Here is a 27,537-nt window from a genome sequence, read left to right on the forward strand (position 1 = left end):
GAGCCTCCCCCAGTGATGCGCTGAACCCCATTCACTTCAGGGCATCTCAGAAACAGGCCCGGAGTGAAATTTTTCCTCCCTTTTCAGAACCATATCGTAACTAATTCAGACCTTTCAGAAGGCACCATGGCTTCCTAGGACAGTGCATGGAGATCACCTTTATTGCCCAGTCAAAAAAGCAAACAGTATGTCAGGAATCATTAAAAAAAAGCCTCTATCTTATTGCCCTTTTATACATCTATGGGATGCCCATGAAGGCTAGGACTATAACAAGGTTCAAAAGGCTACAGAGTCCTGTAGCACTTTAAAGACTAACAGATGTATTGGAGTGTAAGCTTTCGAGGGTGAATACCCACCTTGTCAGACACATGAGGTTTTAAAGAGAACTAGATATCATGGAGGTTAAGTCCATTAATGGCTGTTAGCCAGGATGGGTAAGGAATGGTGTCCCTGGCCTCTGTTTGTCAGAGGGTGGAGATGGATGGCAGGAGAGAGATTGCCTGTTAGAGTCTCTCTCTCTGAGGACCTTCCATTGGCCACTGGCGGTAGGCAGGATACGGGGCTGGATGGACCAGGCTGAGGTGTCAGGGCTGAGTAACGTGCTACAGGCAGCAGCTCACGCCCCTGGGCTCCCCGACATGGTCTCACTTGAAGGAAGCCGGGGAGGGCACGTAGCGAACGCTGCTGGGGCCAGTGTCTTTGCAAAGCTGTCAGCTGCGCCTAGCGCTAGGGGCACGTGGCCCTCAGTGCCCAAGGGGCGCAGGCCGGTGCAGACCCAGGCAGCTCCCAGCAGGGACCCAGGGGGCGGGGCTTCAGGCAGCGGCCAGAGCAGCCCTCGCGCATGCGCCGCTGCTGGGTTGGGCGTGGGCGCGCGCTCAGGGGGCGGGGCGGGGCCGTGCGCGCTGAGGTCACACGCAGGCGAGGCGGAAGCGCCTGCAGGTGAGAGCGGGGACTGGGGCCCCCTTAAAGCGGCAGGCACCGGCGGGGGCGGGGCTGGCTCGTCAGCGCTCGCGCGGGGGGTTGGGGGCCTTGGTCACGCGTCATACCTGCCCCCCGCCCCCACCCCAAGACCTGCCCCAGTTTCTCTGCCACGGATTTGCCGTGTGACCCTGGGCCCCTCCTTTCCCTGCTCCGTGACTCAGTTTCCCCATCTGCACCGTGGGGCCTGGCCACGCTGACCACCCCCTGCCCCTTTGCAAACCGCCATCAGCTGCTGTGTACTTGTGAGGGGGTGGCACTTACCAAGGGGGCCCCGAGCTTTCCTCTGCCCCGAGGCCGGTGGGGAAGGTGAGCAGAGCCTGAGACGCACCCACAGCAGCTGCATGGAGTTTCCTGCCAGAGGCAGGAGGGATGAATAACATTGGGGTAGAAAGAACGTGGGAAAATGATCGTCACATCAGTGGGTTGATAACAGGTCTTGTGTTTCAGCCTGAGGTGTCTGAGGCACTTTACATGGAGGGGAGAAACACTTCACCTGCCACTAAAGTGCATCCACTTCTGGGGTGCAACGTGTCAGCTGTTTAACAATGCACAGTAACATAGGATTGAATGTGGTGGGGGGGGGGGTAACGTGTGGTGTGAGAGGGAGGCCAGTATTAAGTCTGTGCATGAAGAATAGACCCCACACATCAGCAGGTCTAGCCCTGACTGTTTGCCATCGACTCTGTTGAATGTCTAGAAAATCAGTCCAGCAGCTGGCAGAGGAATAATTTATGCAGCTAACAGATCTGTTCCCAGCTTGTTAGTTTCTTTGCTTTGATCAGTTGCCTTTTTCCTTAAGAAGGAGTTCAAAGCGATTCAGACTTCCCCCTCCTTTTGAGAGGCGCACGTGAGGTTGGATGTACAGCCACTGACTGCTGTGAAAACCCTGGGCAGAGCCCCCAATGAACAATCACGTTTATTCATTGTTATGGCCTTCAGCAATACCACCTTGTGTAGTGAAATTCCATCTCCACCTCAGGCCAAGGTAGTGTCTGGCTGGGAGCGCTTCCAGGAACACCCAGGAGCAGCAGGTAGTGGTGTTAGTGATTCACTAGGTGGCGTTATTCCCTCGGAATCGGCATGGAATCAGGGCTTTGGCAAGGCATTCTGCACCTGCCGTAGCAGTACACAGCGCGGTCCTGAGCGCTTGCCACCATGAAGGATCCCCTGGCACTTTCCAGGAATTACTCCCATTGGCCTGGCCAGATTCCAGCTAGGCTACAAGTAACTACTGTGACAAAGCTCCTCTAGCTTGGTGGGTCCTGCGCTTATTGACGGACTTGCTCGCCTCATAGATTCACCTTGGGGACCTTCCCCTCTGGTAGAAGCCACAGTCCAGGTCAATTCCTCCTGTGTTTGATCAGGAGTTGGGAGATTTGGGGGGAACCCGGGCCCTCCCTCTACTCCGGGTTCTCCAGCTCAGAGCCCTGTGGACTGCAGCTGTCTAGAGTGCCTCCTGGAACAGCTGCATGACAGCTACAACTCCTTGGGCTACTTCCCCATGGCCTCCTCCAAACACCTTCCTTATCCTCACCACCGGACCTTCCTCCTGATGTCTGATAATGCTTGTACTTCTCAGTCCTCCAGCAGGATGCCTACTCACTCTCAGCTTCTTGTGCCTCTTGCTCCCAGTTCCTCACACACACTTCCTCTCCTCTGACTCCCTTTGGGCTGACTGGAGTGAGCCCTTTTACAGCATCAGAGGGGCCTTAATTAGAGTCAGGTGCTTAACAGTCTCACCTGACTCTTAGCAGGTTAATTGGAGTTAGGTGTTCTCATTAGCTTGGAGCAGCCCCTGCTCTGGTCACTCAGGGAACAGAAAACTGCTTATCCAGTGGCCAGGATATCTCCGTTCTACTCTGCTGTTCCCAATTGCCCTGGGTCTATCACACTACGTTCTGCCCATCTAAATTCCCCCACCTTTTAACGGGGCATGGCATTGGTCTTCATTTCTTGTCAGAAGCCGTTCTCTTGAGATGTGTGCTTCTAAAGAGCCAGGGGCTAGCTAGAGAACCAAGCGGTCAGTCTAGCCCCGGACACCAGTGCTAAATGCACCAAAAGAAATATCATCTGTAAAACTGGGTGATTCTAGAATTTCCCAGCCCTTGAGTCCTGTTTGTGATAGAGACAATGTTCTTATGCAGCTGTATTTGAATAAACACAAACAAAAGAGTGGCTTAGAGCACCTTGCCAGCAGTCACAGATATATAACAAGCACCAGGCATCATCTCTGCTTTGGAAGCCTGGGGTCTGGAGTAGTAATAATTATCCTGAGCTCTTACATAGCACTTGTTGTGAGTGGAGCTCAACGCGTGTCACACAAGAGATCAGTATCATTAGCCCCATTTTATGGAAGGGGAAACTGAGGCACGAAACGGCAAAGGGACTCGCCCAAGGTTGTCTGGTGAGAGAGCTGGGAATATGATCCCATTCTCCTGAGTGCCAGTCCAGTGTCTGTCCACTAGGCTACTCTAACTCCCTTAGAGCTATCTGGCAGCTGCCGGTTCTCTCTTAAATTAACTCCATTAATATTAGTAATTATCTATATTCCAGTAGCCTCTAAAGGTCTCTATTGAGATCAGGGCCCCTTTCTGCTAGGAGCTGCATAGACCCATAGTGAGACACAGTCCCTGCCTCCAAAGAGCTTGCAGCCTAGACAAAGGGTGGGAGGAGAAACTGAGGCATGGAGAAGGAAATAATTTGCCCATGGTCATAAATCAGAGTAAACCTATTGTATTTTTGTTTGATAGTAAATTTATTATCCACAGATTTAATTCCCTTCCCTTCTCTCTTCTTACGCAGATTTTTTATAGTGGTCCAGTAGCAGACACTGACTCTCGCAGCCACCTGGCCAGAGATGGCAATTTCCCCTGGATCTGTGATCGTCCCAGACTGGCACAAGTCCCCAGAGGGCAAAGAGTACCTGGCCACCATCCTGCGGAAAAACAAGCGGAAATTCTTCGGTGAGTCCTCTTTGCACCCATCACTGCTGCCGGCCCTAGAGGCAACTGGTGAGACGAGATGACTATGTGGGCCACGCTTAAGTGGCAGTAATGGAGGAAAGTGATGGGAATCAGGCTGCTGAGTGCCTTTGCCTCCCACTGAGGCTTTGATTGGCCATCAATTTTGGGTACCACTGGGGAAATAAAACTGCAAATTCAACAACAGATCATTTATAGATGTTATCGAGTGGGCCTGGGGAGCAGCAGTTCTAGGCTCATGGCTTCAATCTTCTCCTCAGTAAACTGGGGATAATAAGGGTTAATTCAGTACTGTTTGCAGGGTGCTTTGAGATCCTTAGACGGAAGGGCAAAGCTATGTGCTGGTTAAGACCCATGACATCTGTGTCATAAGATGTCATGGGATAAGAGGGAAGGTCTTCTCATAATCAGTAACTAGTTAGAAGACAGAAAACAAAGGGTAGGAATAACTGGTCAGTTTTCAGAATGGAGAGAGGTAAATAGTGGTGTGCCCCAGGGGTCAGTACTAGGATCAGTGATGATCAGCATATTCACAGATCTGGGAAAAGAGGTAAACAGTGAGGTGGCAAAATTTGCAGATGATACAGATTACTTAAGCTAGTTACAGACTGCGAAGAGTTATGAAGGGATCTTGCAAAACTGAATGACTGGGCAGCTGAAATTCAGTGTTGATAAATGCAAAGTAATGCACATTGGAAAACATCCCAACTATACATACAGAATGATGGGGTCTAAATTAGCTGTTACCACTCAAGAAAAAAGTGGGTAGTTCCCTGAAAACATCCGCTCAATGTGCAGCGGCAGGCAAAAAAGCGAACAGAATATTGTGAACCATTAAGGGATAGATAATAAACCAGTAAATATCAGAATGCCATTATATAAATCCATGGTACACACACACCTCAAATGCTGTATGCAGCTCTGGCCACCTCATCCCTAAAAAATATGTTAGAATTGGAGAGAAAGGTAACAGAAATGATTAAGGGTATGGAAGAGCTTCCATATGAGGAGAGATTAATAACACTGGGACTTTTCAGCTTGGAAAAGAGACGACTGAGGGGGGATATGATTGAGTTTTATAAAATCTTAACTGGTGTGAAAAAGGTAAACAAGGAAGTGTTATTTACTCCTCCACATAACACAAGAACTAGGGGTCACCAAATGAAATTACTAGGCAGCAGGTTTAAAACAAACAAAAGGAAGTATTTCTTCACATAATGCACAGTCAACCTGTGGAACTCCTTGCCCAGGGGATGTTGTGAAGTCCAAAATTGTAACAGGGTTCAAAAATGACCTAGATAAATTCTTCTTCAAATGATTGCTCTTGTGTATTCCACAATAGATGTGCGTGCTTGCCACGTGCACCAGTGTCTGAAGTTTTTCCCCTAGCAGTACCCGTAGGGGAGCACCCTTAGCGACCCCCTTAAGGGGAACTGCGCGCTCCCCCCACCCTCAGTTCCTTCTTGCTGCCAGTGAAGATGCTTCGGAACTGCTCTGCTCCAGCTTTGCTGCAGCTCTTCCCCAGAACTCTTGTTCGTTCAGTGTGTGGTACTTGTAGTTAGTAGTTTGATTAGTTTTAACTTAGTTTAGTTAGTGCGGTCGGGCTGGGGCATGCCCCACGCCCCGGGTTTTAACTCATGCGACACTTGTAGGCACCCGATGCCAGTGAGTGATCCGCACACAGACTGTTTACGCTGTTTGGGTGAAACCCATCTCAACGATTGCTGAGAGAGACATTAGGCTCTGGGCCATCCTGATGGAGTCGGGGTCGCCCCGACTCTGGCACACTGCTCCGAGTCGGCTCTGTGTACTGCGGTGTCAGTGTGCGGCGACTCCCTGGTGCCATCTACCAGTCGGCACCGCTCCCTGTCCACGGGGAACACCAAGAAGGTTAAGAAGAGGCCTTCGCCGCCGCAGCACCGGAGCAAGACTGGGGGGAGAGGCTAGGCCCATGCTAGGCAGTCCTCAGGTCCCCGTTGGCCTCTAGGCTTCCGACCCAGGTCCAGCTGAGTAGCCCGGCCCAGTTGGAGAGGGCTTCCCTGGATGTCTGGATGCCCTCCACACCAGAGGTCCTGCAAGCGGCCTGGGACGTCATGTTCATGCCGGTACAAGGAGCACTGCCAATGTTGGCCCTGTGGTCCAGAGGCAAGCCTCTCCTGGGATCTCCTCAGTCACCCGACTCGGTACCTGTCGCGGCTGAGGGAATGTTCCTGACGCCGTTCACCGCTCAGCAACCGTTCTGTGTGTAGTCCACACTGGTCGCCATCAACCCCCACCAGGTTATCTGACAGAGACTCCAGGCACCGCTCCGCCTCGAGGAGCAGACGCCGACGGGACCGAGGCAGACACCGCCAAAGGTTCTCTTCTCAGAGGGGCTATCATAGCCAGTTGCGACACGAACGTCGACGCCATTCCCATTTGTTGTCTCGCTCCAGGACCCCGCCATGACACCACTCCCGCAGCCCTGGGCGTCGATCGCTGGCTCCTCGTCATTGCAGATCCGCCTGCCGGAGCCGATCACAAAGCAGCTGCTACCGGCAGTACTGTTCCTCCACATCGGGATCATAGTGTTGTGGTTGGCACCGCTCCCAGCACCGCAGCTCCTCCTGGTGCAGGAACAGTGCCAGGTCGTACACCAGCCCAGCCTCCCTTCGTAGTCGTCCATCATTGGGTCAGGCCAGCCAGGCCGAACAGCCTGCTCTGCCCGTGCCACGGCAGGTGCAGTTGCACCGGGCCCCATGGCAAGCACGATGGTACCAGTGGGCACTGTGGCCCCCGAAGCAGCCCCCGGTGGGAACTCGCTCAGTGGCCGGAGCCTCCCCCTCCAGACCTCCGAGGAAGGAGTTGGTGGGACATGCATCTTCAGCGTCGTGCCCAGAGAGCGACCAGGTGGTAGATCCTCTGGTGCCGGTGGACGTGCAAAACACCACATCTGCCTCCTCCCCCTCCCCGGATGAGGCAATTGCGGCTCCTCCTCCCTCCGTCCCACAGGAGGACTCTAAAGCCCACCAGGAACTATTGAAAAGGGTGGCGTCAAACCTCAGCCTTAGGCAGAGCAGGTGGAGGAGCCCTCTGTGACAAAGTGGAGCTGTTCTTAATGTTTCCTCTGAATATGGTAGGGGTGCCTCAATTTCCCCTATGCATTTCTTAAGTCTCTAGGGGGTGAGATTGTTGCAGAGCAAAGGGCCAGTGCCCATAAATGGCCCCTCTCTGTCGCCTGGCAACTAATGGCCGGGGCCCTTCCCCCCCTGCAAAGGGATGCTAAAGGTGTGGGAGAACAAAGAGATCACGTGACCTCCTGGCCCGGGAAAGGAGCAAAGCCCAGAGAGGAGGGGCTGGAGGGGGTTGTCAGTCTGGAGCTGGCTGGGGACGAAGGATGAGTGCAGATGTGGGAGTCTGGCTCACTGCCCCCCAGGATGGACCCGGCTGAGGGGTCCCGTTCTCTGTACCTACAAGACCTGTTTTGGACTGTGTTCCTGTCATCTAATAAATCTCTGTTTTACTGTCCGGCTGAGAGTCACGTCTGACTGCAAAGCGGGGGTGCAGGACCCTGTGGCTTCCCCAGGACCCTGCCCGGGCGGACTCGCTGTGGGAAGCACACAGAGGGGCAGAGGATGCTGAATGCTCCAAGGTCAGACTCAGGAGGTGAAGCCGTGTGAGCTTCTTGCCCTGAAGACAGTCTGCTCACTGAGAGGAGACTTCACCAGAGTCCTGACTGGCTTTGTGGGGAGCAGTTCCAGAGCATCGTCCGGGGACTCCATGACACCCTCAGAATCCCTGTTTAATGTCCTGTCCACCTCTGTACCAGGCAGGGTGTGGCCTTGCCACTCCACGAGGGTGGTGAACATTTCAAATGCCCTGTGGCAAACCCCGGCCTCATTGCCCCCATCTCTAAGAGAGCAGAACGCAAGTATTTTGTGCCTGCCAAGGGACATGAATACCTATACACCCATCCTGCCCCTAACTCCCTGGTGGTCGAGTCAGTCAACCAGCCCCCACTCAAAAATACAAAGATTCAAGGAGGCTGGATTCATTTGGGAGGATGAATAAATTTTTCTCGAGCTTCCTTACGGATTGCAAACCATCAGGCTCTCCTGGGCCGATATGAGTTCAATCTGTGGGGCTCTCTGCCCAAGTGCGAGGAGTCCCTTCAGGTGCATGACAGGAAGGCGTTCAAACCTCTGGTGAAGGAGGACACAGCAGCTGCCAGGGCAACCCTGCAGGCAGCATCGGATGTGGCGGACGCGGCTGCACGGTCCGTGGCCTCCGCGGTGTCCATGAGAAGGGCGTCGTGGCTCCTGCTGTCTGGGCCTTCCAGTGAGGTGCAGACCTCCTTGCAGCACCTCCCGTCTAACAGCAAGACTCTGTTTGCAGAACAGACGGACATCAAACTGCATGGCCTGAAAGACTCCCGCACTACGCTTAAGACTCTTGGCCTCTCTGTTCCGGCTCCCGCTAGACCTAAGTTTAAGCCTCAGCAGGCTCCCACCCAGGCCACCCTCTCTAAATACGAGCCCCCTCATAAAAAGCTGTGGGACTATAAGAAACACCCACAGGGGCAGTCTTGGTCTGCCCCCCAGCCTGAGCTCTCCAAGGGCAAACAGGCAGGGAAACGGCAGTTTTGACGGGACGCCCGGGGGCCTCCTACCAGTTCTCGTCAGGGATTAACTCACAATAAAGCTTCCCTCCTCCAATGGGTTGTGTGCTTTTCTCTTGGAGTGGTCGCGGCTGCCCGATGGGTTGCCAGCACCATCTCCCGGGGCTACACCCTCCAGTTTACCTCTACTCTGCCCAACCACCCTCCGCCCCCATGCCTCCTGGGGGACCGCTCGCACGAGGCCCTGCTCGAGCAGGAGGTGGGGCAGTTCCTGGGCCTAGGAGCAGTGGAAGTGATGCCAGCGGAGCCCAAAGGCCAGGGGTGCTACTCCCGCTATTTCCTTATCCCGAAGGCCAAAGCAGGGCTCAGACCCATCCTGGACCTGCAAGGCCTAAACCACTACAGGGTGAAGCTCAGGTTCCGCATGGTCTCCCTGGCCTCCATCATTCCCTGCCTGGATCCCGGGGACTGGTACGCCGCCCTCGATCTGCGGGACGCGTACTTCCACATCCGTATATTTGAGGGGCACAGGCGCTTCCTCCGGTTCACGATTGGACAGGAACACTACCAATTTACGGTCCTCTCGTTTGGCCTGTCCACTGCCCCCAGGTATTCACGAAATGTATGTTGGTGGAGGCAGCCTACCTCAGGCACTGTGGGGTCCAGTTTTTCCCCTGTCTGGACGACTGCCTGGTCAAGGACAGCTCCCAGTCACAGGATCACGTGGCGCTCCTCCTGTGCCCGTGCACCACTCTGGGCCTGTTGATGAACGACACCATGTCCACATTAGTCCCGGTACAGCGCATAGAGTTTATCGGGGCAGTCATAGACCCTCCAGACAGGTTTGAGACCCTGAAAGGGCTCATTGATACAGTCACAAGGTTTCCAGTGACAACAGCCAGAGCGTGTCTCCAGCTCTTGGCTCACCTAGGTGGTTCATCACGCCAGACTCAGGATGAGGCCCCTCCAGTTCTGGTTGGCCTTGGTGTTCTCCCAAGCCAGAGACAGGATGGATAAGGTCCTCACTGTGCCCGAACTGGGGATCGCCTCCCTACAATGGTGGTCCTCCCTAGGGAGCTTGGTCTGTGGGGTCCCGTTCAGAGGCAGGACCCCGTCAATGGAACTGGTGTCCGATTCATCAGACCTGGAGTGGGGAGAACCATGTGGGAGACATTCAGACCCAAGGTCTGTGGTCTGCACAGTACCTGGCCCTCCACAGAAACATCAAGGAGCTCAGGGAGGTCCAGCTGGCATGCATGGCCTTCTGCTTGCACCTGGAGGGCAGGGTGGTCAGGTTTCACATGGACTTCTGCATAGCCCACGACATTTGCCTACAGGCCTACCACCTACCGGGCGTCCAGAACTCGAGGGCGAATCGCTTGAGCAGAGACTTCACCTCTCGGCACAAGTGATCTCTTCACCCAGAGGTGGTGCACAGACTTTTCCAAGAGTGGGGAACTCCTTAAGTGGACCTTTTCGTGACTTGACAGAACCGTTGCTGTACCTGGTTCTGCTTGCGGGTAGGTGAGCTGGGACGGGGAGCTATCTCCGATGCCTTTTTTCTGTCCTGTTCAGGCCAGTTTCTTGATGCCTTCCCCCTATTCCTGCTGATCAGCAAGGTCCTGGGAAAGATAAAGATGGACGGGGCTTGGGTCCTCCTGATTGCCCCGGCGTGGCCCAGGCAGCATTGGTAAGGGACCCTCATGAGCCTGGCAGTCACCCCACTGTGGCCATTACCATCCCACCCGGACCTGCTCTCCCAGGGCCAGCGCTGCAGCACTCCACCTCACAGCATGGCTGCTCAATGGTTAGGCCGGGAGGAAAGGACGTGCTCAGAAGGGGTTCAGTGCATCCTCTCAGAAAGCAGGCGACCCTCCATGCATCAAGCCTATGTGGCAAAGTGCTCTCGGTTTTCCCGATGGGTGGCTGATTGGGGCGTTTCCCTGGTGGCTGCCCCAATCCATCTTATCCTGGACTATCTTCTTCACCTTAGAGCCCAGGGCCTGGCGCCCTCATCCGTCGGGGTGCACCTGGCGGCCATATCGGCCTTCCACCGGCCAGTGCAGGGGTACACAGTGTTCTCCCATGCTATGACTGGCCGATTCCTTAAGGGTTTGGATCGTCTCTTCCCGTAGGTTAGGCCTCCAGTCCTGCAGTGGGACCTGAACTTAGCGCTGGCCTGCCCCACAGGGTCCCCGTTTGAGCCACTAGCTATGTGCTCCTGGTCGCACCTTTCGTGGTAGGCAGCCTTCCTGGTGGCAATCGCGTCGGCTAGGCAGATCTTGGAATTCAGGGCCCTGACCTCCGAGCCTCTGTACACAGTGTTCCATAAGGATAAGGTCCAGCTCCGCACACACCCTTCGTTCCTCCCGAAGGTGGTCTCCACCTATCACATGGGTCAGGGTGTTTTCCTGCCGGTCCTCTGCCCCAAGCCCCTGGCGTCCAGTGAGGAGCTCCACTTCCACATGCTGGATGTGAGACGGGCTCTGGCTTTTTACCTGGAGCAGACTAAGCCTTGGCCGAACGCATGAGGGATCGGCTGATCTCCGCTCAGCGGCTCTCCAGCTGGATCACCTCGTGCATCCGTACCTGTTGTGGTCTGGCGGGAATCCCCCCGCCGTCAATTGTGCGGGCGCACTCAACTCGGGGGCAGGTCTCGTCGGCTGCCTTTTTAGCCCGTGTCCCCATCCGGGACATTTGCAGGGCTGAAGACCACGTGTGTTCACCGGGGAAGACGCCGGGTTCGACAGGGCTGTGCTCCGTCCCGAGAATTTGTGGACTCCTCCCACCTCCAACAGATACAGCTTGGGAACCACCTATTGTGGAATACACAGGAGCAATGTCTCGAACTGTTCTTCCAGATGTGTTGCTCATGTCCATTACATCCGGCCCTCCTTCCCTGCTGCTGGAGTTGTCTGGGAAGAAGGAACTGAGGGTGGGGGGAGCGCTCAGTGCCCTTATAATGCGCCATGGAGGCACCCCTCCAGGGGTCGCTAGGGGCGCTCCCCTGAGGGTACTGCTGGGGGGAAAACTTCCAACACCGACGCACGTGGCGAGCGCGCACACCTATTGTAGAATAGATGTGAGCAACACATCTCGAAGAACACCAGTTACGGAAAAGGTAACTGTCTTTTCCTGGAGGATGGGTCCATCAATGGCTATTAGCCAGGATGGGCAGGGAGGGTGTCCCTAGGCTCTGTTTGCCAGAAGCTGGGAATGGGCAACAAGGGATGGATCACTTGATGATTCCCTGTTCTGCTCATTCCCTCTGGGCACCTGGCATTGGCCACTGTCAGAAGACAGGATACTGGGCTAGATGGACCATTGGTCTGACCCAGTCTGGCCGTTCTTATATTGTGCTCTTATGTGCGAGGATGTCATTATCCTTATCCCCACTTAACAGATGGTGAAAGTGAGGCCCAGGGAGTGGAAGTGACCTGCTGAAGCCCTGCCAGTAGGTCAATAGCAGAGCCAGGGACAGAGCCCACCGTTGGGATCAGTGGCCAGCTCCTGCTACTAGCCCTTGTTCCCCTCCATGCCTGCTGCGTCCTCCGACGCTTTACGTAGTTCCATGCGAGACAGGGTATGGTATATCCAGGGGCTGGAAGCTAACTAGAAATACGGGGCAGTTTTGTAACAGGGAGGAGGGTCACTAGCCATTGGTAGAATGTACATAGGGATGGGGTACAGTCTCCATCCCTTGGTAGGCCTGTAAATTCTACCTGGGTGTCTTTTGGAAAGATATGCTTCAGCTCAAGCAGAAGTTCTGGGATTGATGCAGGACTCGCTGGGTGAAATTCTCTGGCCTGTGTCACACAGGAGCTCAGGCTAGATGATCATAATGGGCCCGTCTGGACTTTACTTCTGTGGATCTATAAAGGATAGGAAAAGGGTAATTCTGGGATAAATGAGTTAAAACCCGGCCAACTTGGGATGCGTGGAGAGATTGAGCCGTGATCTCAAAACAAAACTGCTTCTTGTGGAAGTTGGGTGAGGTATGTAAGGCCGCTGACGAGTTCTGTTGTTTCATTCCAGGGCTGATTGAAAGGCCAGTGCTCCCCCCGCAGATGGCTGCCGACACCGTCAGCTATAAGATTTTTGTCTCTGGGAAAAGCGGCGTGGGTAAAACCGCAATGGTGGCCAAGCTGGCTGGCCTGGAGGTGCCCAGTGCACATCATGAAACAACAGGTGATTGATTGGAGGGCGGCAAAGGGCCACTGACAGGGAGTGAGACTGTCCCTTAACCTTCCCAGCACGGGGGAGAAGCAAGACAGGGTGGGGGACTGTTTCTTTGGGAGGCGGTGCTTTCCTGAGAACTGCTGGCAAGATCACTAGCAGCAGGACACTTTGCTCTAAGCCAGGCCTGCACAACATACGGCCACCCGCGGAGGCTCACTGTGCAGCCCGCGGCAGGGAATCAAAGGGCTCTGGGCTGCCCGCAGCCATGGGGAGCCCAGAGCCCTTTAAATCCCAGCCGCAGCCGAGACAAAAAAGGCTCTGAGCTGCCCGCAGCGGCAAGGAGCCTAGAACTCTTTAAATCTCAGTCGTGGCCGGGATTCATAGAGCTCTGGGCTGCCTGCAGCCTCGGGTAGCCCAGAGCCCTTTAAATCTCAGCCGTGGCCGGGATTCATAGGACTCTGAGCTGCCTGCAGCGGCGGGGAGCCCAGAGCCCTTTAAATCCCAGCTGCAGTCGGGATTCATAGGGCTCTGGGCTGTCTGCAGCAGCCGGGAGCCCAGAGTCCTTTAAATCCCAGCCGCGGCCGGGATTCAAAGGGCTCTGGGCTGCCCGCAGAGATTCCAGGCCGCGACTGAGATTTAAAGGGCTCAGGGCTCCCCACCGCCACCGGCAGCCCCGAGCCCTTTGAATCCCGGCGGCGGCTGAGATTTAAAGGGCTCGGGCTCCCCTCAGCAGCAGGAGCTCTGGGCCCTTTAAATCCCTGCCCCAGCCCCGCAAAGTTCCGGGTTCCCCCAGCCACCGGAGCCCTGGGCCCTTTAATTTGTCCCTGAGGGCTCCCAGCCACCTCCTCAGCTGGGAGCCCCTGGTTGATTTAAAATCAAGTATCAACTCCCTACCCCCAACCTTCCTTTTTGGCCCACAGCTGTTTTGGTGGGGCGGCAATGGGGAAGGAGGATTTGTTTCTTCACGGCTGGGTGGTGCTGGGGCGGTGTGTTTCTGCGGGGCCGGGAGGTCCTGGGGGGGTGTTTCCTTGGGGCCAAGGGGATTTGGCCCTCAGCTGTTTTCTTTGGAGTAATGTGGCCCTCGCCGCTTTACGAGTTGTGCAGGCCTGGTCTAAGTCAAGCGATGACTTAGAGGAAGCCATAGAGTAGAGGGAGCTAGAAGGGGTTTCCTTGCCCATGCTGGGTCAGCCCCATGCTGGTCTGCTCTGGGCCAGGGCCCTGCTGTCAATGACCCTCCTGTCTACTGCATTGCAGTGTATGGGTCTATTGGGTGGTGTCCCTTTAACTTGCCTGGGAGCCTTCCCTGTCGTCTATTGCAGAAGCCACCAGAACCTACCAGAGCCCCCGTGGAGCTCGGGTTGTGTGTATCTAGCTCCTTAACACGGTTATCTGAAACCCAGCTGGGTTTGGGTGGCTTCCTCCTGGTTCTGCTATTGTGTCCAGAGCACAGACACCAAGGGAGTGGGTGAGGAGGACGGGTCTCCCTCCATCTCAGCAGGTGGCTGGAGCCGAGCAGCGGCTTGGGAAGAAAACCTTCCAGCAAGGGAGCAGGAGGGAGTTCTGGGATAAACCCACTGCAAGTGAGACGTCGGGGCAGCTGCTGTGCAGGGAGCCTGGAACTGGCTGCAAGTGGTAATAGGGCCAAGTTCAGGGGTCAGGCCAGATGTCCAGATGCTCTTTTCTGGCCTCATTGTCCTCTCCCTCTGTGACGAACTGGGGCTGTTCTTACCGGGGTCTGTGAATGCTGAGAGAGGACGATCTGCATTGGGGGATGGGAGGGAGAATACCTGAGCCTGTCACGTGAGAACCCAGGAATGGGGGAGAGGCCAGGTGACACCTCTGCCCAGGAAGCTGGAAAAAAGGCTGGAGAGTGAGAGGAGGTTCAGGAGGTGGCTGGGGAATGGAGGGAAGCTCATACAGGGCTCTGACCCCCCAAGGGGGCTGTGGTGCTCCTGGGACCCCAAGATGGGCCTAACTGGGGAGGATCCTGTTGTCTGTGCCTGTAAAACCTGTATTCCTGTCGTCTAATAAACCTTCTGCTTAACTGGCTGGCTGAGAGTCCTGGTGAATCGCAGGAAGCCGGGGGTGCAGGGCCTTGACTCCCCCGCACTCCGTGACACCCTCCTGTTCCCCAATACAGACACAATGCTTCCTGTTAAGCATCCAGTCCGGTGTGCAGTGGTTTCTCCCAGAAGCTCACAGCACACAGGTATTATGCAAACAGGGCAACTTCTGTAGAATAACATCACAAGCCAAAGCCGGGGGTTGGCGTTTTGTGGCGAGAGGAGAGTTGAGGCCTCAAGACACTGGCTTCTGTTCAGGACTCCGCCACCATGTGACATTGGACAAATCATCTCATTTCCCCTGGGCCTTCATTTCCCCGTCTGTGAAACAGAAATACTAACCCTTTCCTGGCGGGAAGGTGAGAGCCACAATGAGGTGGGTAGAACAGCAGCGGGTTGCTGGGTGTATACGTGCAGCGCTGTTGTTCTTCAGGCATCTGCGTGAGCAGTTCGTTATTCGTTGCGCTGTGTCGTTCTCCTGTCTCAGCCATGGACTCTCCCTGGAAACTGTTTGTTCTTAAACATCCTTTAAAGGCCGCTGACTTTGGCCAGCAGTGGGATGTTCCCCATGTTACAGGTGGGGAAATAGAGGCACAGGACAAGGCTGGGACTTGCCCAAGGGCACGCAGCAACCTAATGGCATGGAGAGGAATAGACCCCAGATCTCGTGGCTCCCAGTTCAGAGTCCTGTCCATGGCCTATGCTGCTGCCTTAGCATGGCTGCCGGGCCCGCTGTTCAAAGAGCATAGCAGGCATCACTTGATAACACTTCAAAATGTCCTTGCAAGGTTGGTATGTGTCAGATCCATTTCACAGATGGGGAGATAGGCCCAGAGATTATGAAGCCCAAGGTCCCAAGGGGTCATTGGCAGAGTTAGGTTTAGATGCCACGTTTCCTGTGCACTGGCCACTGAATGCATGACTCCCTCCAAGCCCCGAGAAAGGGCTCTGGCAGCCCTACGGGAGCTCGGCAGGTAAAAGCAGCGGGCGATCTCGTTGCAGGGATCCAGACGACGACTGTGTATTGGCCGGCCAAGCTGAGGGACAGTGGCAGGGCCCTCATCTTCAGGTTCCACTTCTGGGACTGCGGAGAAGCAGCTCTGAAGAAATTTGATCACATCCTGCCTGTGAGTCAGCCCCGGGGTTAGGGAAGCTGCCATGCCCTGCTGTCTCCCGGGGAGCTGAGACTGACCAAGCACAGAACTTGGGTCTGGATTTCAGCCCCCTTGAAGTTTGGGGGATGTTCAGAACTGGGCTGGAGGGGTAAGCCTGTCTCTAACAGCCCTTCTGAGTGCTATAAACTGCGCCCCACTTACACTACAGCAAAACCATCGGGGAGGAATGGGTCTCTTAAAGGAATAAACGGCCCCTGTCAGGAGCGAGAGAATGGGCTGGCGGCACAGCCTACGTGGGAGGGGGTAAAGATGAGGGTTCACAGCAGGGCCAGAGACCCCCCTCGCCTCCCCTTTGTCTCCCTGGGGCTGGGCCTGTATGACACACAGCCTGCAGCTTGGCTGCAGAAGGAAATGCCTCTAGAACTCCTTGGGCCTTATTCTCATTTCCATTTCATGCCCCTCTGGCCTTGGTGCAAATCACGTCAGGCACCCTTGCTGGGCCAGTGCTAGCCAGGACTAATGCTGCTTGGCCTTTCACGCTTGGGAGAACTAAGGCCCGGCAGGAGGAAATGACTCGTTTCAGATCACACGGGTGTCAGTGGCAGTCAGGAATGCAACACGCATGTTTCTGCCAGTCCAGGGGTAAGGCTGCTAACCAGTCTCTCCCTGCACTGGCTGGGACTAGCTGTGTGCACCCCGTCTGACATCCACAGTGTCGCCCCCTTCTAGGCCTGCAAGGAGAAGGCAGACGGCATCCTCTTCCTCTTTTCTTTCACCGACCGATCGTCCTTCGACGACCTCCCCAGCCAGATCTCCCGCGTCATGGAGGGATCCGAAAACCTCGTCAAAATAGTGATTGGCTCCAAGTATCCTTGACTCGCTGGCTCCACTCCACCCTGTCGATTGCTTCTAGTGACACCGACCACTGGGGTTTCCCAGCCTGGCACCCTCATACTCCTCATACAGCCGTAGAAACTCCTCCCCTGCTTGGGGTGGGGGTTAGCTAGAAACAGGCAGCGCTGTTTGCTTCCTGTGATGCTGCAGAGGAAGCTGGGAATTTTTAGCACATACACAGTAATTTCACCTTCAAATCTCTGTGCAGACAGGAACTGGTCCTAACAGGCATCTGTCAGGAGGGTCAATATCATTAGCTCTGCTTCACACATGGGGAAACTGAGGCATGGAGCAGGGCAGGGACTGGCCCAGAGCTACACAGGGAGCCAGTGGCAAATCTGGGAATAGAACCCAGGGGTTCCTGGTTCCCTCCTTATCAGAGATTGGTTGGAGGGCACTCACTGACATATCTCCTGCATTCTCACTGCACTAGTCAGGCCAGGGCTCAGAAACAGGCAATACATACCCACACCCCATACCCACACCTCTCTGAAGCTGCTGTCTTGTTCTGCAGAATGTCCGCTTCCATGGGGAGGATGAGCGGGGAGTGACATCACTAGGGTGTGATTAAAGCGTCGAAAACATGAGTGGAGCGTCACTGCTGCAGGTCTGAGTCTGCAGAGAGCCTGGGGCAGTCGCTCGGAGAGGTGTGAACTGTGCCGTTCATCTCATCACTGCTAACTGTGGTAGATTCTGCTTGTTGGCAACCCCTTGGTTGCTGGCGGGATGTTGCGATTGTCCAGCAGTGCTGACACGTGGAAGGCAGGTTTGCGAGGCTGCAGCCAGGGAAGGCAGAACTGGGAGGTGCCTGCTCTGATTGCAGTAGGGAGCAGGAGATTGCAGCCCAGGTGTGGGGTGTTTCTGCGGGAGTGGGAACACGGGGCCCACGGAGCTGCACGCCTGTACCTCTCCCCGAGCTCTCCAGGGGTTGGGACTCAGCACGTCCCCTTCCCAGGAGCTGCCTGAGGTAAGCGTTAGCCGGAGCCCGCACCTCTCCCACACCCCAACCTCCTGCCCCAGCCCTGAGCTCCCTCCTGCACTCCAGACCCCACATCTCCACCCCCAGCCGGAGCCCTCACCCCTCCGCGCCCCATCCTCCTGCCCCACCCTGGAGCCCCCTTCCACACTCTGAACCCCTCATTTCTGGCCCCATACCAGAGCCCACACCCCAGCCGGAGCCCGCACCCCTTCCTGCACTCCTGCCCCAGCATGGAGAAAATGAGCGAGTGAGCGATGTGGGGGGGATGGAGGGAGTGGGAGGTGGGGCCTTGGAGGAGGAGCAGCATCTCAGGGCAGGGGCGGGGGAAGGATGTTCAGTTTTCTGCGATTAGGAAGTTAGCAACCCTGTGCACAGCCCGTGGGTGTAGTCAGACCTCCCAAGGGGGAGCCAAGCTGCAGGAGCCCAGCGGTGCCGGGGAACATGCACGATCCTGTGTGGAGCAAGTGCCCCTTCTTCTGTGGGTGGGGTCTCGTCCGAGCCACTCACATGGGCGAAACTCATCTGGTAGATGGAGCTTGGAAGAGCACCGCCATCTTCCCCCCCCTCAATGGGACCCTGCAGTCAGGCTGTTGGAGGGTGACGGGGGTGGGTGTGACTGGGGTCCCGTGGGGGCAGAGTCCCTGGTTCTGTCTCAGGTTTCCTGTAGCTCCCGTCATGTCAATCGCAGGCCTGTAGAGCCCCCCCCCCCGGCTCTCGGCACTGCCTGGGCTTGAGTGGCACTCGGGTCGCTCTGCCCCATGGCAAGCAGAGAGCTGGGCAAATGGGCCAGTGCTGCCAGGAGCCCTTCCCTTTGTCCAAGCAGCCAGAGGGGAGGATGCCGAGAGAGGAAGGACTCATGCACCACCTCCTCCCATCAGGACTCCTCCCATCATCTGACCCCTGGCCAGAACGTGGCCCATCTGGGTGGAGCCGTGCGGTGGTTGTGGTGCGATGCCCCGGTGATGCACCGTGCTGGTGTCCTGCTGCCATCCATGTGCCATGCTGAGTGCTGCCTCCTTGACAGCGCCCGCCCAGGTTCGATCAGTTCATGCACGCCGATGTCACCGAGCGGGACCTGGTCGTGTTCCGGCAAGCCTGGCGCCTGCCTGTGCTGCGGATGAAAAGCGTGAACGGGCCCCGGCTGGCCGACGGGCAGACTCTGGACGGCCGTGCTGGGCTGGCACACGTGGCACACGTGTTGAACGGGCTGGCGGAGCACCTCTGGTACCAGGACCAAGTGATGGCTGGCCTCGTCCCAGCACTGCAGCCTGGCACAGAGGAGACATCCCTGGGCTGAAATCAGCTTGGCTAAAAGGCAGGGTGCTGCTGGCAGGCGGAGCCAGAGGCCTGTCAAAGGTTGGTTTGGTGGGACTCTGCTGCAGCCATGTAAGGACTCACTTTAGCCTCCAGATCTGGGAGCCCCCTGTTCCCACTGGCTCTGGCATCACATAGAGGCGCCCTGCTTGGCACTGGCATCACGCAAACCAGTGGCCAAATTGATCTGGGGGCCTTTGTTTCTGGGAGCCCTGCCCTGAGACAGGACGGCCCGATTTCCAGAGGAGCTAAACACCCCAAGCTGACACTGACGTGACTCGGGGTCAGAGCCCCTCAGCCCCCAGCCTCTCAGGCCGGGTACCCAAAATCACTGACCACTCCTGGCCTTAGCTTTGATCTGAGCCAGTCCAGCCTGCATGCTCCTTCCTACGTCCCTGTAGCTAACCAGGACGGCAGCAGCATCCCGGGTGCCAGGGCACAGGAGCCAGTGGAGGCTGGCACTAGAGGAAGCACTTTCTGCAGCGCTGTTTGGGGCTGGGGAGTTTTGGGGCTCCGGGGTAGTGAGTTCCAAGGCAACGAGACAAGCTGGGGGGATCGTAGCCCACTGTGTGTTCGGACGTGGCATTGCTAACGTATCGTTCGGCTGCAGGCACTTCTGGAGCTCCCGTTACCTTAGTGTCTGGGCTGGCTCAGGGGAGCACGTCCTGTCACAATGTCGATAGCGCCTGTCTGTGGATTAAATTGAAGTTTATCCTCTGGGGGGAGGACAGAGTGGAGGTTTAGCCTGCGCTGGCTCTGCCTGTGGCATGGAGGCGTCAGGTTGCAGTCCAGGTCCCGTGTGGGACTTGAGGAGAGTCGCTGCCCCCTGCTTATGCTGATCACAGGAGAGCTGGCATCATCGGGTCCTGTGGCCTGGCCACAAGACACTCTGCTTTAGGGGGCAAAATGGAGTCCTACCCTCAGTGGAGCTGCGGGTAACTGTCAGGCCCTAAAAACAAAATTAGTGGCTGGGTTTGACCACATGGGCCCACGTGCTAGCCAGGAGCCCAGCCCCCAGCAAAGCCAGTGTTGGTTGGGTTGTCCTGCAGGACTATCCATCCCACCCTGTCCCCAGCAGCACCTCTGCGCCCTGTGACGTTGGGTTCTACGGACCAACGATCATATCCTGAAGGTGGCGCTTCAGGCGCAGCCGCATGAGATCGACTCTTTCCTTGTTGCGCCGACCCCCCTAGCCTGCGACCCCTGTGCCTGAGCCAATGTTGTAGGAGGATTTTATGTTTGTATTTTGTATAATTTAAAATGAAGAATAAAGAATAATGTAGCATGAAAGCAGGAAGGAATGGCCTAACTGGCCATTGGTAAAGACGCACCAGCCAGAATCTGTATCTGAGCTGATTTCAAGGCAGTAACAGACCTTTTAGAGTCATCACTTTGTTGTAGGTTTAGTATTTTAAAATAAGTAAAAGGACGCCGTGATCTCTCGCATTGCAGTGTGATGTTCCTGTTCAAATGCTCCGTGTAAATCAGTTCTGTGTTCTGTGTAAGTGAGGAATGGATGCTGAGAGATGAGGGTGAAGGCCGTCGCCGGACCACATGTTCTAGGGAGGAACCGAAGAGGTTGCAAACGCCCCTGTTGAAATGTCAGAGGAGGGCAGATTGATGACTCAAAAGGTGAAACAGGCACCTATCAATGAGGACAAGACAGCTGGGATCAAAACCAGCCTGGGGTAACTCCCTGAGAGACTTGAGGAAAGAACAAGACAGAGGATGAGAAAAACAATGTAAGAAAACAAGCACTCATCAAGGAACAATTAATTACAGCATAACGGTGAAAAACTGCTCCCAGTGAAAGAAAATCACTATATAAACAGGGTGTCTTGCCATGAAACATTGGGTTCCTCCTGCTGAGACTTCCGCGGAGCATCATGTCACAACCAACAGAACCCGGCCTCTTCCTACCCGTGATCAACCTAGCTGGCCACTAGGTTGATCCGGCCTCTGGACTGGTGACTATAACATCGTGTGTGTGTGTGTGTATCCAATAAAGGTGGTGTGCTGCCTTTTCCCCAGAAAAAGATCCCATGTGCTTCTTATAAGCACAACACCGATGCCTCAGTTTACAGGGTGCCTTCTACACACCTCACGTGGCTGAGCAGTCGGACAGTGCACACCACAGCCACCCAAGGGGGCAGCCTGCATCTCTCTCGTGTGGCACCTGACGGGCTCATCCCATTGGTGAGGAGAGGCCTGTGAGGGAGGAGAGGTGACATTAAGGGGGCAGAGTTAAGGTGGCATCTGCTGCTCTTGCAACCACCCGGTTTGGCTGCAGAGTTCACCAATACCATGAACACTTGGGCAAAGGTGGGAAAGTCCCCCAGGCTTTGAGCGCAGATAAGGCTGAGGGAAGCATTTGGAAGTTACCAGAAATCGTTCAAAGCCCTAGACCTCACCTGAGCCTAGGGAATAAAACGGACTCTGCCTCTACCCCAAGCTACTTTAGAGAGACGGTTTCCCGGCTGAAGAGAGATGGCTTTTCCGAGAGGGAAATGCACACTGGTTTCCAGTCCCAGATCTTAGAAACCTCATGTGATTAACCTCAAAATATTCACCCATCCCACCCCTCCGGCTAAGGATCACGCGTGCGGCACTCCAGAGAAGGGAGCGGGGCCACAAAAATCTGGCTTGGAATGGAAAGCAAGTTACAACTTTAACTGTGGAATTGCTTGTGTGTGTGTGTCTGCCTCAAATGCCTGTGGGGGAGGGAATGAGAGTGGTGTGGAATTGGATTTAAATGCTCCCTTGAATTGGACCCAGAGCTCCCTTCCAGGATTGCTCCAAATACAGACAGACACCAGATGGCCCGAGAAGCGGGCGTGGCTTCAGGGCCGGTGCTACCATTAAGGCGAACTCGGCGGTTGCCTAAGGCGCCAAGATTTGGGGGTGCCAAAAAGCAAGTCCCCCAAATTTTTCTTTTTACAGCAGTTCCTCCCTGAGCGCGCGGTCGTTGCTCCACTTCTCCCGTCTCCCAGGCTTGCGGCGCCAATCAGCTGTTTGGCACAGCAAGCCTGGGAGAAGAATTAGAGTGGGGGCAGCGTGCTCGGGGAGGAGGACGCGGAGCAGAGGAGAGCTGGGGTGGGGATGTGCTGCACAGCTCCCCCGGGGGGGGGCGCCGAGGGGCGGGGAGCTGTCGCAGGGCTGTGGGGGGAGTGCAAGGTGGAAGTTTCGCCTAGAGCGTGAAACTTCCTTGCCCCGGCCCTGGGCGGCTTTCACGGAACATGTTGGGGATCACGTTCTGCCGAGTGTCACCCAAACTCGCAGATACGAGGCTGACTCGTGCCAGGAAATGCACACTGTTCATTTCAGCTCCTGGCATCGGCGATGTCCAGGGGAACTGGAACAGTGTGTACGGGGACAGGGGGGCATGTGATGGAGACCGCTTCACACCAGGGGGTGCGGCAGCCCCCCTAGATCCAGCACCACTGGCGGTGTCTTGTGTGCGCCTGCCCCTGCCTCGCCCCTCTGATCACGTCCCTCTTCTGGGCACAGACTTTCTAGCTACCCACAGAGGGTTCCAACGGGGCACTTCCTGGGGCACTTTGTTCAGCAAAGAGGATTTTAGGAAGTGAAGTGAGCTTGACAACCAACCCATCGGAGTCGTGTCTAGATGGTCTTGTCTACAGGGAGTGAGGGGAAAAGCCACTTGGCTTAGATCTACTGAATCCACTGCACGGCTCCCCGGGAATTTTATTTTCATATCCCCTGGAGGGCCCTATTGAAACCAGGTCTCCTGTGTGCTGGGTGCTGCACGGACACATGGTGAGACAGTCCCTGCCCCAAGGAGCTTACGGGCTAAATAGACAAGACAAAGAGTGAGAGGGGAAACTGAGCCATGGAGCAGTGTAGTGATGTGGCCAAGGATTCAATTCCCTGCTCTGTAGGACTTTGGGCAAATCACTTCGGCCCTGACCCTCAAAGGTATTTAGGTGCCTAACTCCCTTTGGAATCTCTGCCCTTAGCTTCCCTGGGCCTCAGCTCCCCGTCTGTATAGTGGGGATAACGGCCCGGCCCTGCCGTGTGTGTGTGTGTGTGTGTGTGAGATCCAGTTAAGGTTGTGGAGGCTCAGATGCTCCGACGCTGGGGGGCTGCTAAGGACTTCAGAATGGTCCTTACTGCACAGATGGGCCCAGAGAGATTAAGTCTCATAGGAAATTGAGCACTAACCACTAGGCCATCTTCCCTCTCCTTGGTCTAGGGGATTTGATTCCCCCTCTTGTTCCTTCAGCTTGGCTGTGGGGGGGAAGCGGCACTCCGCCCAGGGGGGATGAGGCAGAGCAGAGGAGTGGGGAGACAGGTCGTACAGGCCCAGTTTGAGGGGATGGGGAAAGCCCCAGAATGACCTCACTGGGGAGCTTTGGCTCTGACGTCTGCCCCTCAGCCCCCCTCTGTACATGGGGGTTGCAGCTGCAGCCCCTTAGCGTACAGCACTGCACTAGGATCCGCAGAGACAGACGCACCCTTTGGAAACTGCACTGGCAGTGACGCCCCCTGACCCTCCATCACCGCTCCGCCCTCCACTCCCCACAGCAGCTGGCAGCAGAGAATCAGTGCAGGCCCAGAGAGAGAAACATGAGCTGATGGGCTGAGCCCTGTCACGGCGTGGAGAGCTGAGAATGGAGGCCGAGACCTTCACTGTGTCCTGGTTTTCTGGGGCCATGATGAGAGGCAGACAAGGAAGATCCCTCCACCCAGGAGTCTTTGCTGGGAGTTGGAGCCAAGCTCAAGCCAACCTCTCTCTAAAGGTTGGGAGCACTCAGATGTTCGGGGGTGTCAGTGGCCACCATCAAGCAGGTCTTTGATCTAAAGACCATCACAAGCCTGGTTAAAGCCGATGTGTGCACGAAATACCCTTCTCTCAGGCAAAATAGGAGGAGCAATTAAATGCCCTGTTATGGAGTGAGAGAAGTCATAGGAGGCTACTGTCCAAGGCACTGGTCTGCATGGCAAAGCCTGAGCAGGGTGAAGCCATGTGATCTGAGGGGCTTCCCTGAGCCTGGTAAGAATGCAGTTGCTGGGGCATTGCTTGGCAAGCTGTTTGTGCGAGGAAGGTGAGAAATCGGGCTGACAGTAAGAGAAGCAGTCCTGAGTGTGGCCTGGAGAAGGAGCAGAGAGACAGCGCTCCTTGAGCACAGAACAGATTGAGGGCTCAGACCTGGGGCTTTCTGAGCAAATGTCCTGCCTGTGTCCAAGGGAGCAGGAGTGTGTAAATAAACAGGATTTCACCAAAGCAAGACCTGGTCCAAATCGTCCATTTCTCTTGCTAATAGAAACAGCAAGGCCCTGGACATTCACTACCGTCCCCAGACTCCTGTTTTCTCAGGCCCCTCTGTCCTGGGAGTTTGTGGCCAGCACTGGCCATAGCAGCCTCCTGGGCCGCCATTCCTCGAGAGAGACCCTTGGAGCAGGATTTCCAGCCCATGGAGCACACTGGAGAGATTTGGAGGAGACACGTGGGGTCGGGCTGGCTTTATAGTGAGACGGAGCTGGGGGCTCCTGGTTCTGTTCCCAGCTCTGCTGCTGACTTGCTGTCTGAACGTGGGTGAGCCACTTCCCCTCTCCGTGCCTCAGTTTCCCCATCTGTGAACAGGGGCTGATGCTCTGTGCTTCCCAGGGGGGCGGGTGGCTCTGGCCAATCATGTGTAAAGGGCTTTCTCTGAGCACTGGAGGGGCTGATCCATGGGCAGCAGGATCCAAACTGAACCCACGCTCCTGATCCGCCACAATGGGGAAGGGAGATTTGGGGCCCTACATCCCTCCCCATTACTCTGTCCCTCCCTAGTCAAGCCTGTCTCTTCAGCACTTCCCCTTGCAGCCGTGCTTCCTGTGCCCCCAGTCTCAATAGAGGGGAAGCTGCATTGGCAAAGTGCCCCTCCACCCTCCCTCCAGCCCAGGGGCCTTTCCTCCAGCCTCAGTGGCCTCTGCCAGGCTGGGACGCTCCGGAGCTGAATTTGGATCCTGCCCATGTGCTGGCACCTGCCTGCCAGCTTGGCCTGCCCACCACTCCTGCGGATCGTTCCCAGCTGTTGGGGCACCCCAGGGATCATTCCCAGGGGAAGGAGCTGGGTGTGCATCACAGGTGCTTTGCCCGCTGCGTGGCATCAGTGGGGAGCAGAGTAGTAGGAGGTGGCAGCTCAGGGGGTAGGTTGTTCACTGTCCCCGTATCCAAGGGGCTCAGCAGTCAGGGAAGCACCAGCGATGAATATGGGTGACAGATCTGTCGGGTGTTGGACAGCACATGGCTGGAGATGTGTTCCCATGGCAGCCAGTTCGCCGGCTGTGTGCGATCCCACCGAGGCCTGCAGCCCTGCAGAGGAACGGCTGGCTCAGAGCTGCCATGGCTTTGAATGGGACCTTTGGAGTCTGGCTGTGATCTGCTCCCGGAGAGTCAGAGCCCTGCCCTTGGCCTTTGGATGATGGAGCCCAGACACTGCAGCCACCCCCACTGCCGTGCCAGTCCTGACTCCCTCCCCCACAGCCCCCCTGCTCTTCGAGTCCTGGACTCCTCGCCAGCTGGGCCAGTGCACCTGAATCACAACCCAAAGCTGCACCAGCTGCTCCAGGCCGGGATCCCCATGCACAGCTCCGCCGATGCCCCTCAATCTCCAACTGCTCCTGAGGCCAAGCCAGACCTGGAGCCTTTCATACAGACACTGCAGGGTGTGGCCTGAGCTCGGCCAACTCATTCTTCAATTGGGCCCAAAGCCAGCTCCACCTGGCCATCAAACTGAGATCGTCAGCCTGGGCCGCTTGCAGCCAGCGGGTCGCCCCAGATCTCTGCATCTCCCTGCCGAGTGCCACACTGGAGCCTTCCAGTGCCTCCCCGTCACGTAGGAACGTCAGCTCGTTTGCTGTCAAGCAGAGCCCTGGCCGCGTACAAGGCCTCCTGCATGGTGCCAGGGTCCGGAAGCGAACCCTGGTTCATGTGAAACAACAGGCAACGAGCGTCTTCTCCTCAGGGTGCAGGGGAGCGAGAGCGTGGAAAGGGGAATAGATTAATTCATCCACTGTTGGGAGGTTAAAATTCCTCTGCTCCCTCCCTACATTATTGTTTTCAGAGGCTTCTCTCACTCTGTGTTTTTCATGGAGGCGTCTTTAATATTTCATGTCTCTTTTCACTGGGGACTAGGGCTTTGTGCAAACTTGAGAGGCCGAGAGATGCTCGCAAGAACCGCAACTGACGTCATTCCACTAACAGCATCCTCTGCAGAGAGCCCCATTCCACGCAGCCCAGAGGAAGCTGCCGTCTGAGTGGGCTGGGTCCGAGCTTCGCGAGGGCCCGAGGATTACGGCTGCTGAGACTCGAGGCACGTGGGCCGGGATTCCAAAGGAGGCTGCGTTTCTAAAACGCCGGCTCACAGGCGGCAGCTCTGACCTGCTGCAGAAGAACCTGGAAGCATGACTGACGTGGCTCTGGTCAAAACCGAAACCGACGTGTCTCTTCCTTGCACAAAATGGCCAAAACCGTCACGAAAGGGCAGAAATGCAGCAAAGTGAACTGGGTTTTTAAAATTCATTCCCTTGCTGCAGGGGAAGGGAATCTTATTTTTGGCTTTCCCTGGTCTTGAGGCTTAGTGGCTCCTCGGGCCAGTAACCAGTCCCCGGTTAGAGCGAGAAACATGTAGCCATGCAGTTAGAGCACTGGCCTGGGAAGCAGGAGGTCAGAGTTCAATTCTTGCCATGAATGTGGGTGCCCACTCTGTGCCTCAGTTTCCCCATCTGTGAAGCAGGGAGGATTCTCCCTCCCCGGGGAGAGGGCTTGTGCAGCTTAATTCATCAAGCATGTGCAGCACTTTGGGATCCTGTGCCGACATGGGGGACAATGCTGTTCCAAGCTGTTGTGGCACCAGTTAGTTGAGCGCAGCTCTAACCACTAGGTGCTGCTGGCTCCTGCACGTAGAAGGGGGACAAGCCCTTATCCCTTTGGCTGTGTAATTCTCTCTCACATCAGCCCTGCCATGCAATTCACTGCCATTGACCCCCTGTGTCATGTGGGGCCCAGAGACACCTCAGCCCCACACCAGAGCAGGTCTGCATCCGCTGCTCTCTGCCTGGCATGGAAAAGCTGCATCTATCTATCTCCTCTCCTGCACACACCTCCCAGGACTCCAGTCTCCTCCTCCAGCAGCAGCACCGACATCCTGCACTGATTGGAGCTCTATAATTACCAGCTACCGCCAGGCAGCTGCTGCTGCTGGACCCAGTTCCCCTGGCAGCTCCGGAGTGGGGGGTGCCCAGAGGGCAGGAGGGGGGGTCCCATTGCAGCTGCTGGTTCACTAGGAATTACGATGCTGCCTTCTCCTTCTGCCATCATCCCTCACCCACCTCCAGGCGCAGGGATGCTTTGAACAGGGGCTCCTGGAGTCGAGACCGCACGGCTCCCCACGCTGCTCAGTGCAGCCCTGGGGCTGGCGCCCAG

The 27,537-nt window shown here is 56.1% G+C and overlaps 1 protein-coding gene across 2 annotated transcripts; it reads left to right on the plus strand.

Annotated features, from left to right (window-relative positions):
- Positions 1-882: 882 nt before the first annotated feature.
- CPLANE2 (ciliogenesis and planar polarity effector complex subunit 2) lies at positions 883-27,537 on the plus strand. Of its 2 annotated transcripts, XR_004374646.2 has the most exons (7): positions 883-939; positions 3,784-3,944; positions 12,595-12,747; positions 15,804-15,928; positions 16,646-16,782; positions 18,825-19,145; positions 27,450-27,537. XR_004374646.2 is itself a non-coding variant. In XM_032787585.2 (6 exons), the coding sequence occupies exons 2-6, from the start codon at positions 3,839-3,841 to the stop codon at positions 19,084-19,086; spliced, it is 783 nt and encodes a 260-aa protein (XP_032643476.1). In that variant the 5' UTR covers positions 883-939; positions 3,784-3,838; the 3' UTR covers positions 19,087-20,546. The 2 variants fall into 2 exon arrangements, 1 of the variants encoding a protein (XP_032643476.1); XM_032787585.2 differs by lacking the exon at positions 27,450-27,537 and having other exon boundaries at positions 18,825-20,546.

Source organism: Chelonoidis abingdonii, chromosome 23 (genome assembly GCF_003597395.2).
Source record: "Chelonoidis abingdonii isolate Lonesome George chromosome 23, CheloAbing_2.0, whole genome shotgun sequence".
In the NCBI taxonomy this organism is placed as follows: domain Eukaryota; kingdom Metazoa; phylum Chordata; order Testudines; family Testudinidae; genus Chelonoidis; species Chelonoidis abingdonii.

Bases quoted from the DNA above. Each gene is read 5' to 3' on its own strand.
- CPLANE2 (XM_032787585.2), top strand. From the start codon at position 3,839: ATGGCAATTTCCCCTGGATCTGTGATCGTCCCAGACTGGCACAAGTCC. The intron at 3,945-12,594 runs GTGAGTCCTCTT...GTTTCATTCCAG, and splicing joins AAACAAGCGGAAATTCTTCG to GGCTGATTGAAAGGCCAGTG. The intron at 15,929-16,645 runs GTGAGTCAGCCC...GCCCCCTTCTAG, and splicing joins AATTTGATCACATCCTGCCT to GCCTGCAAGGAGAAGGCAGA.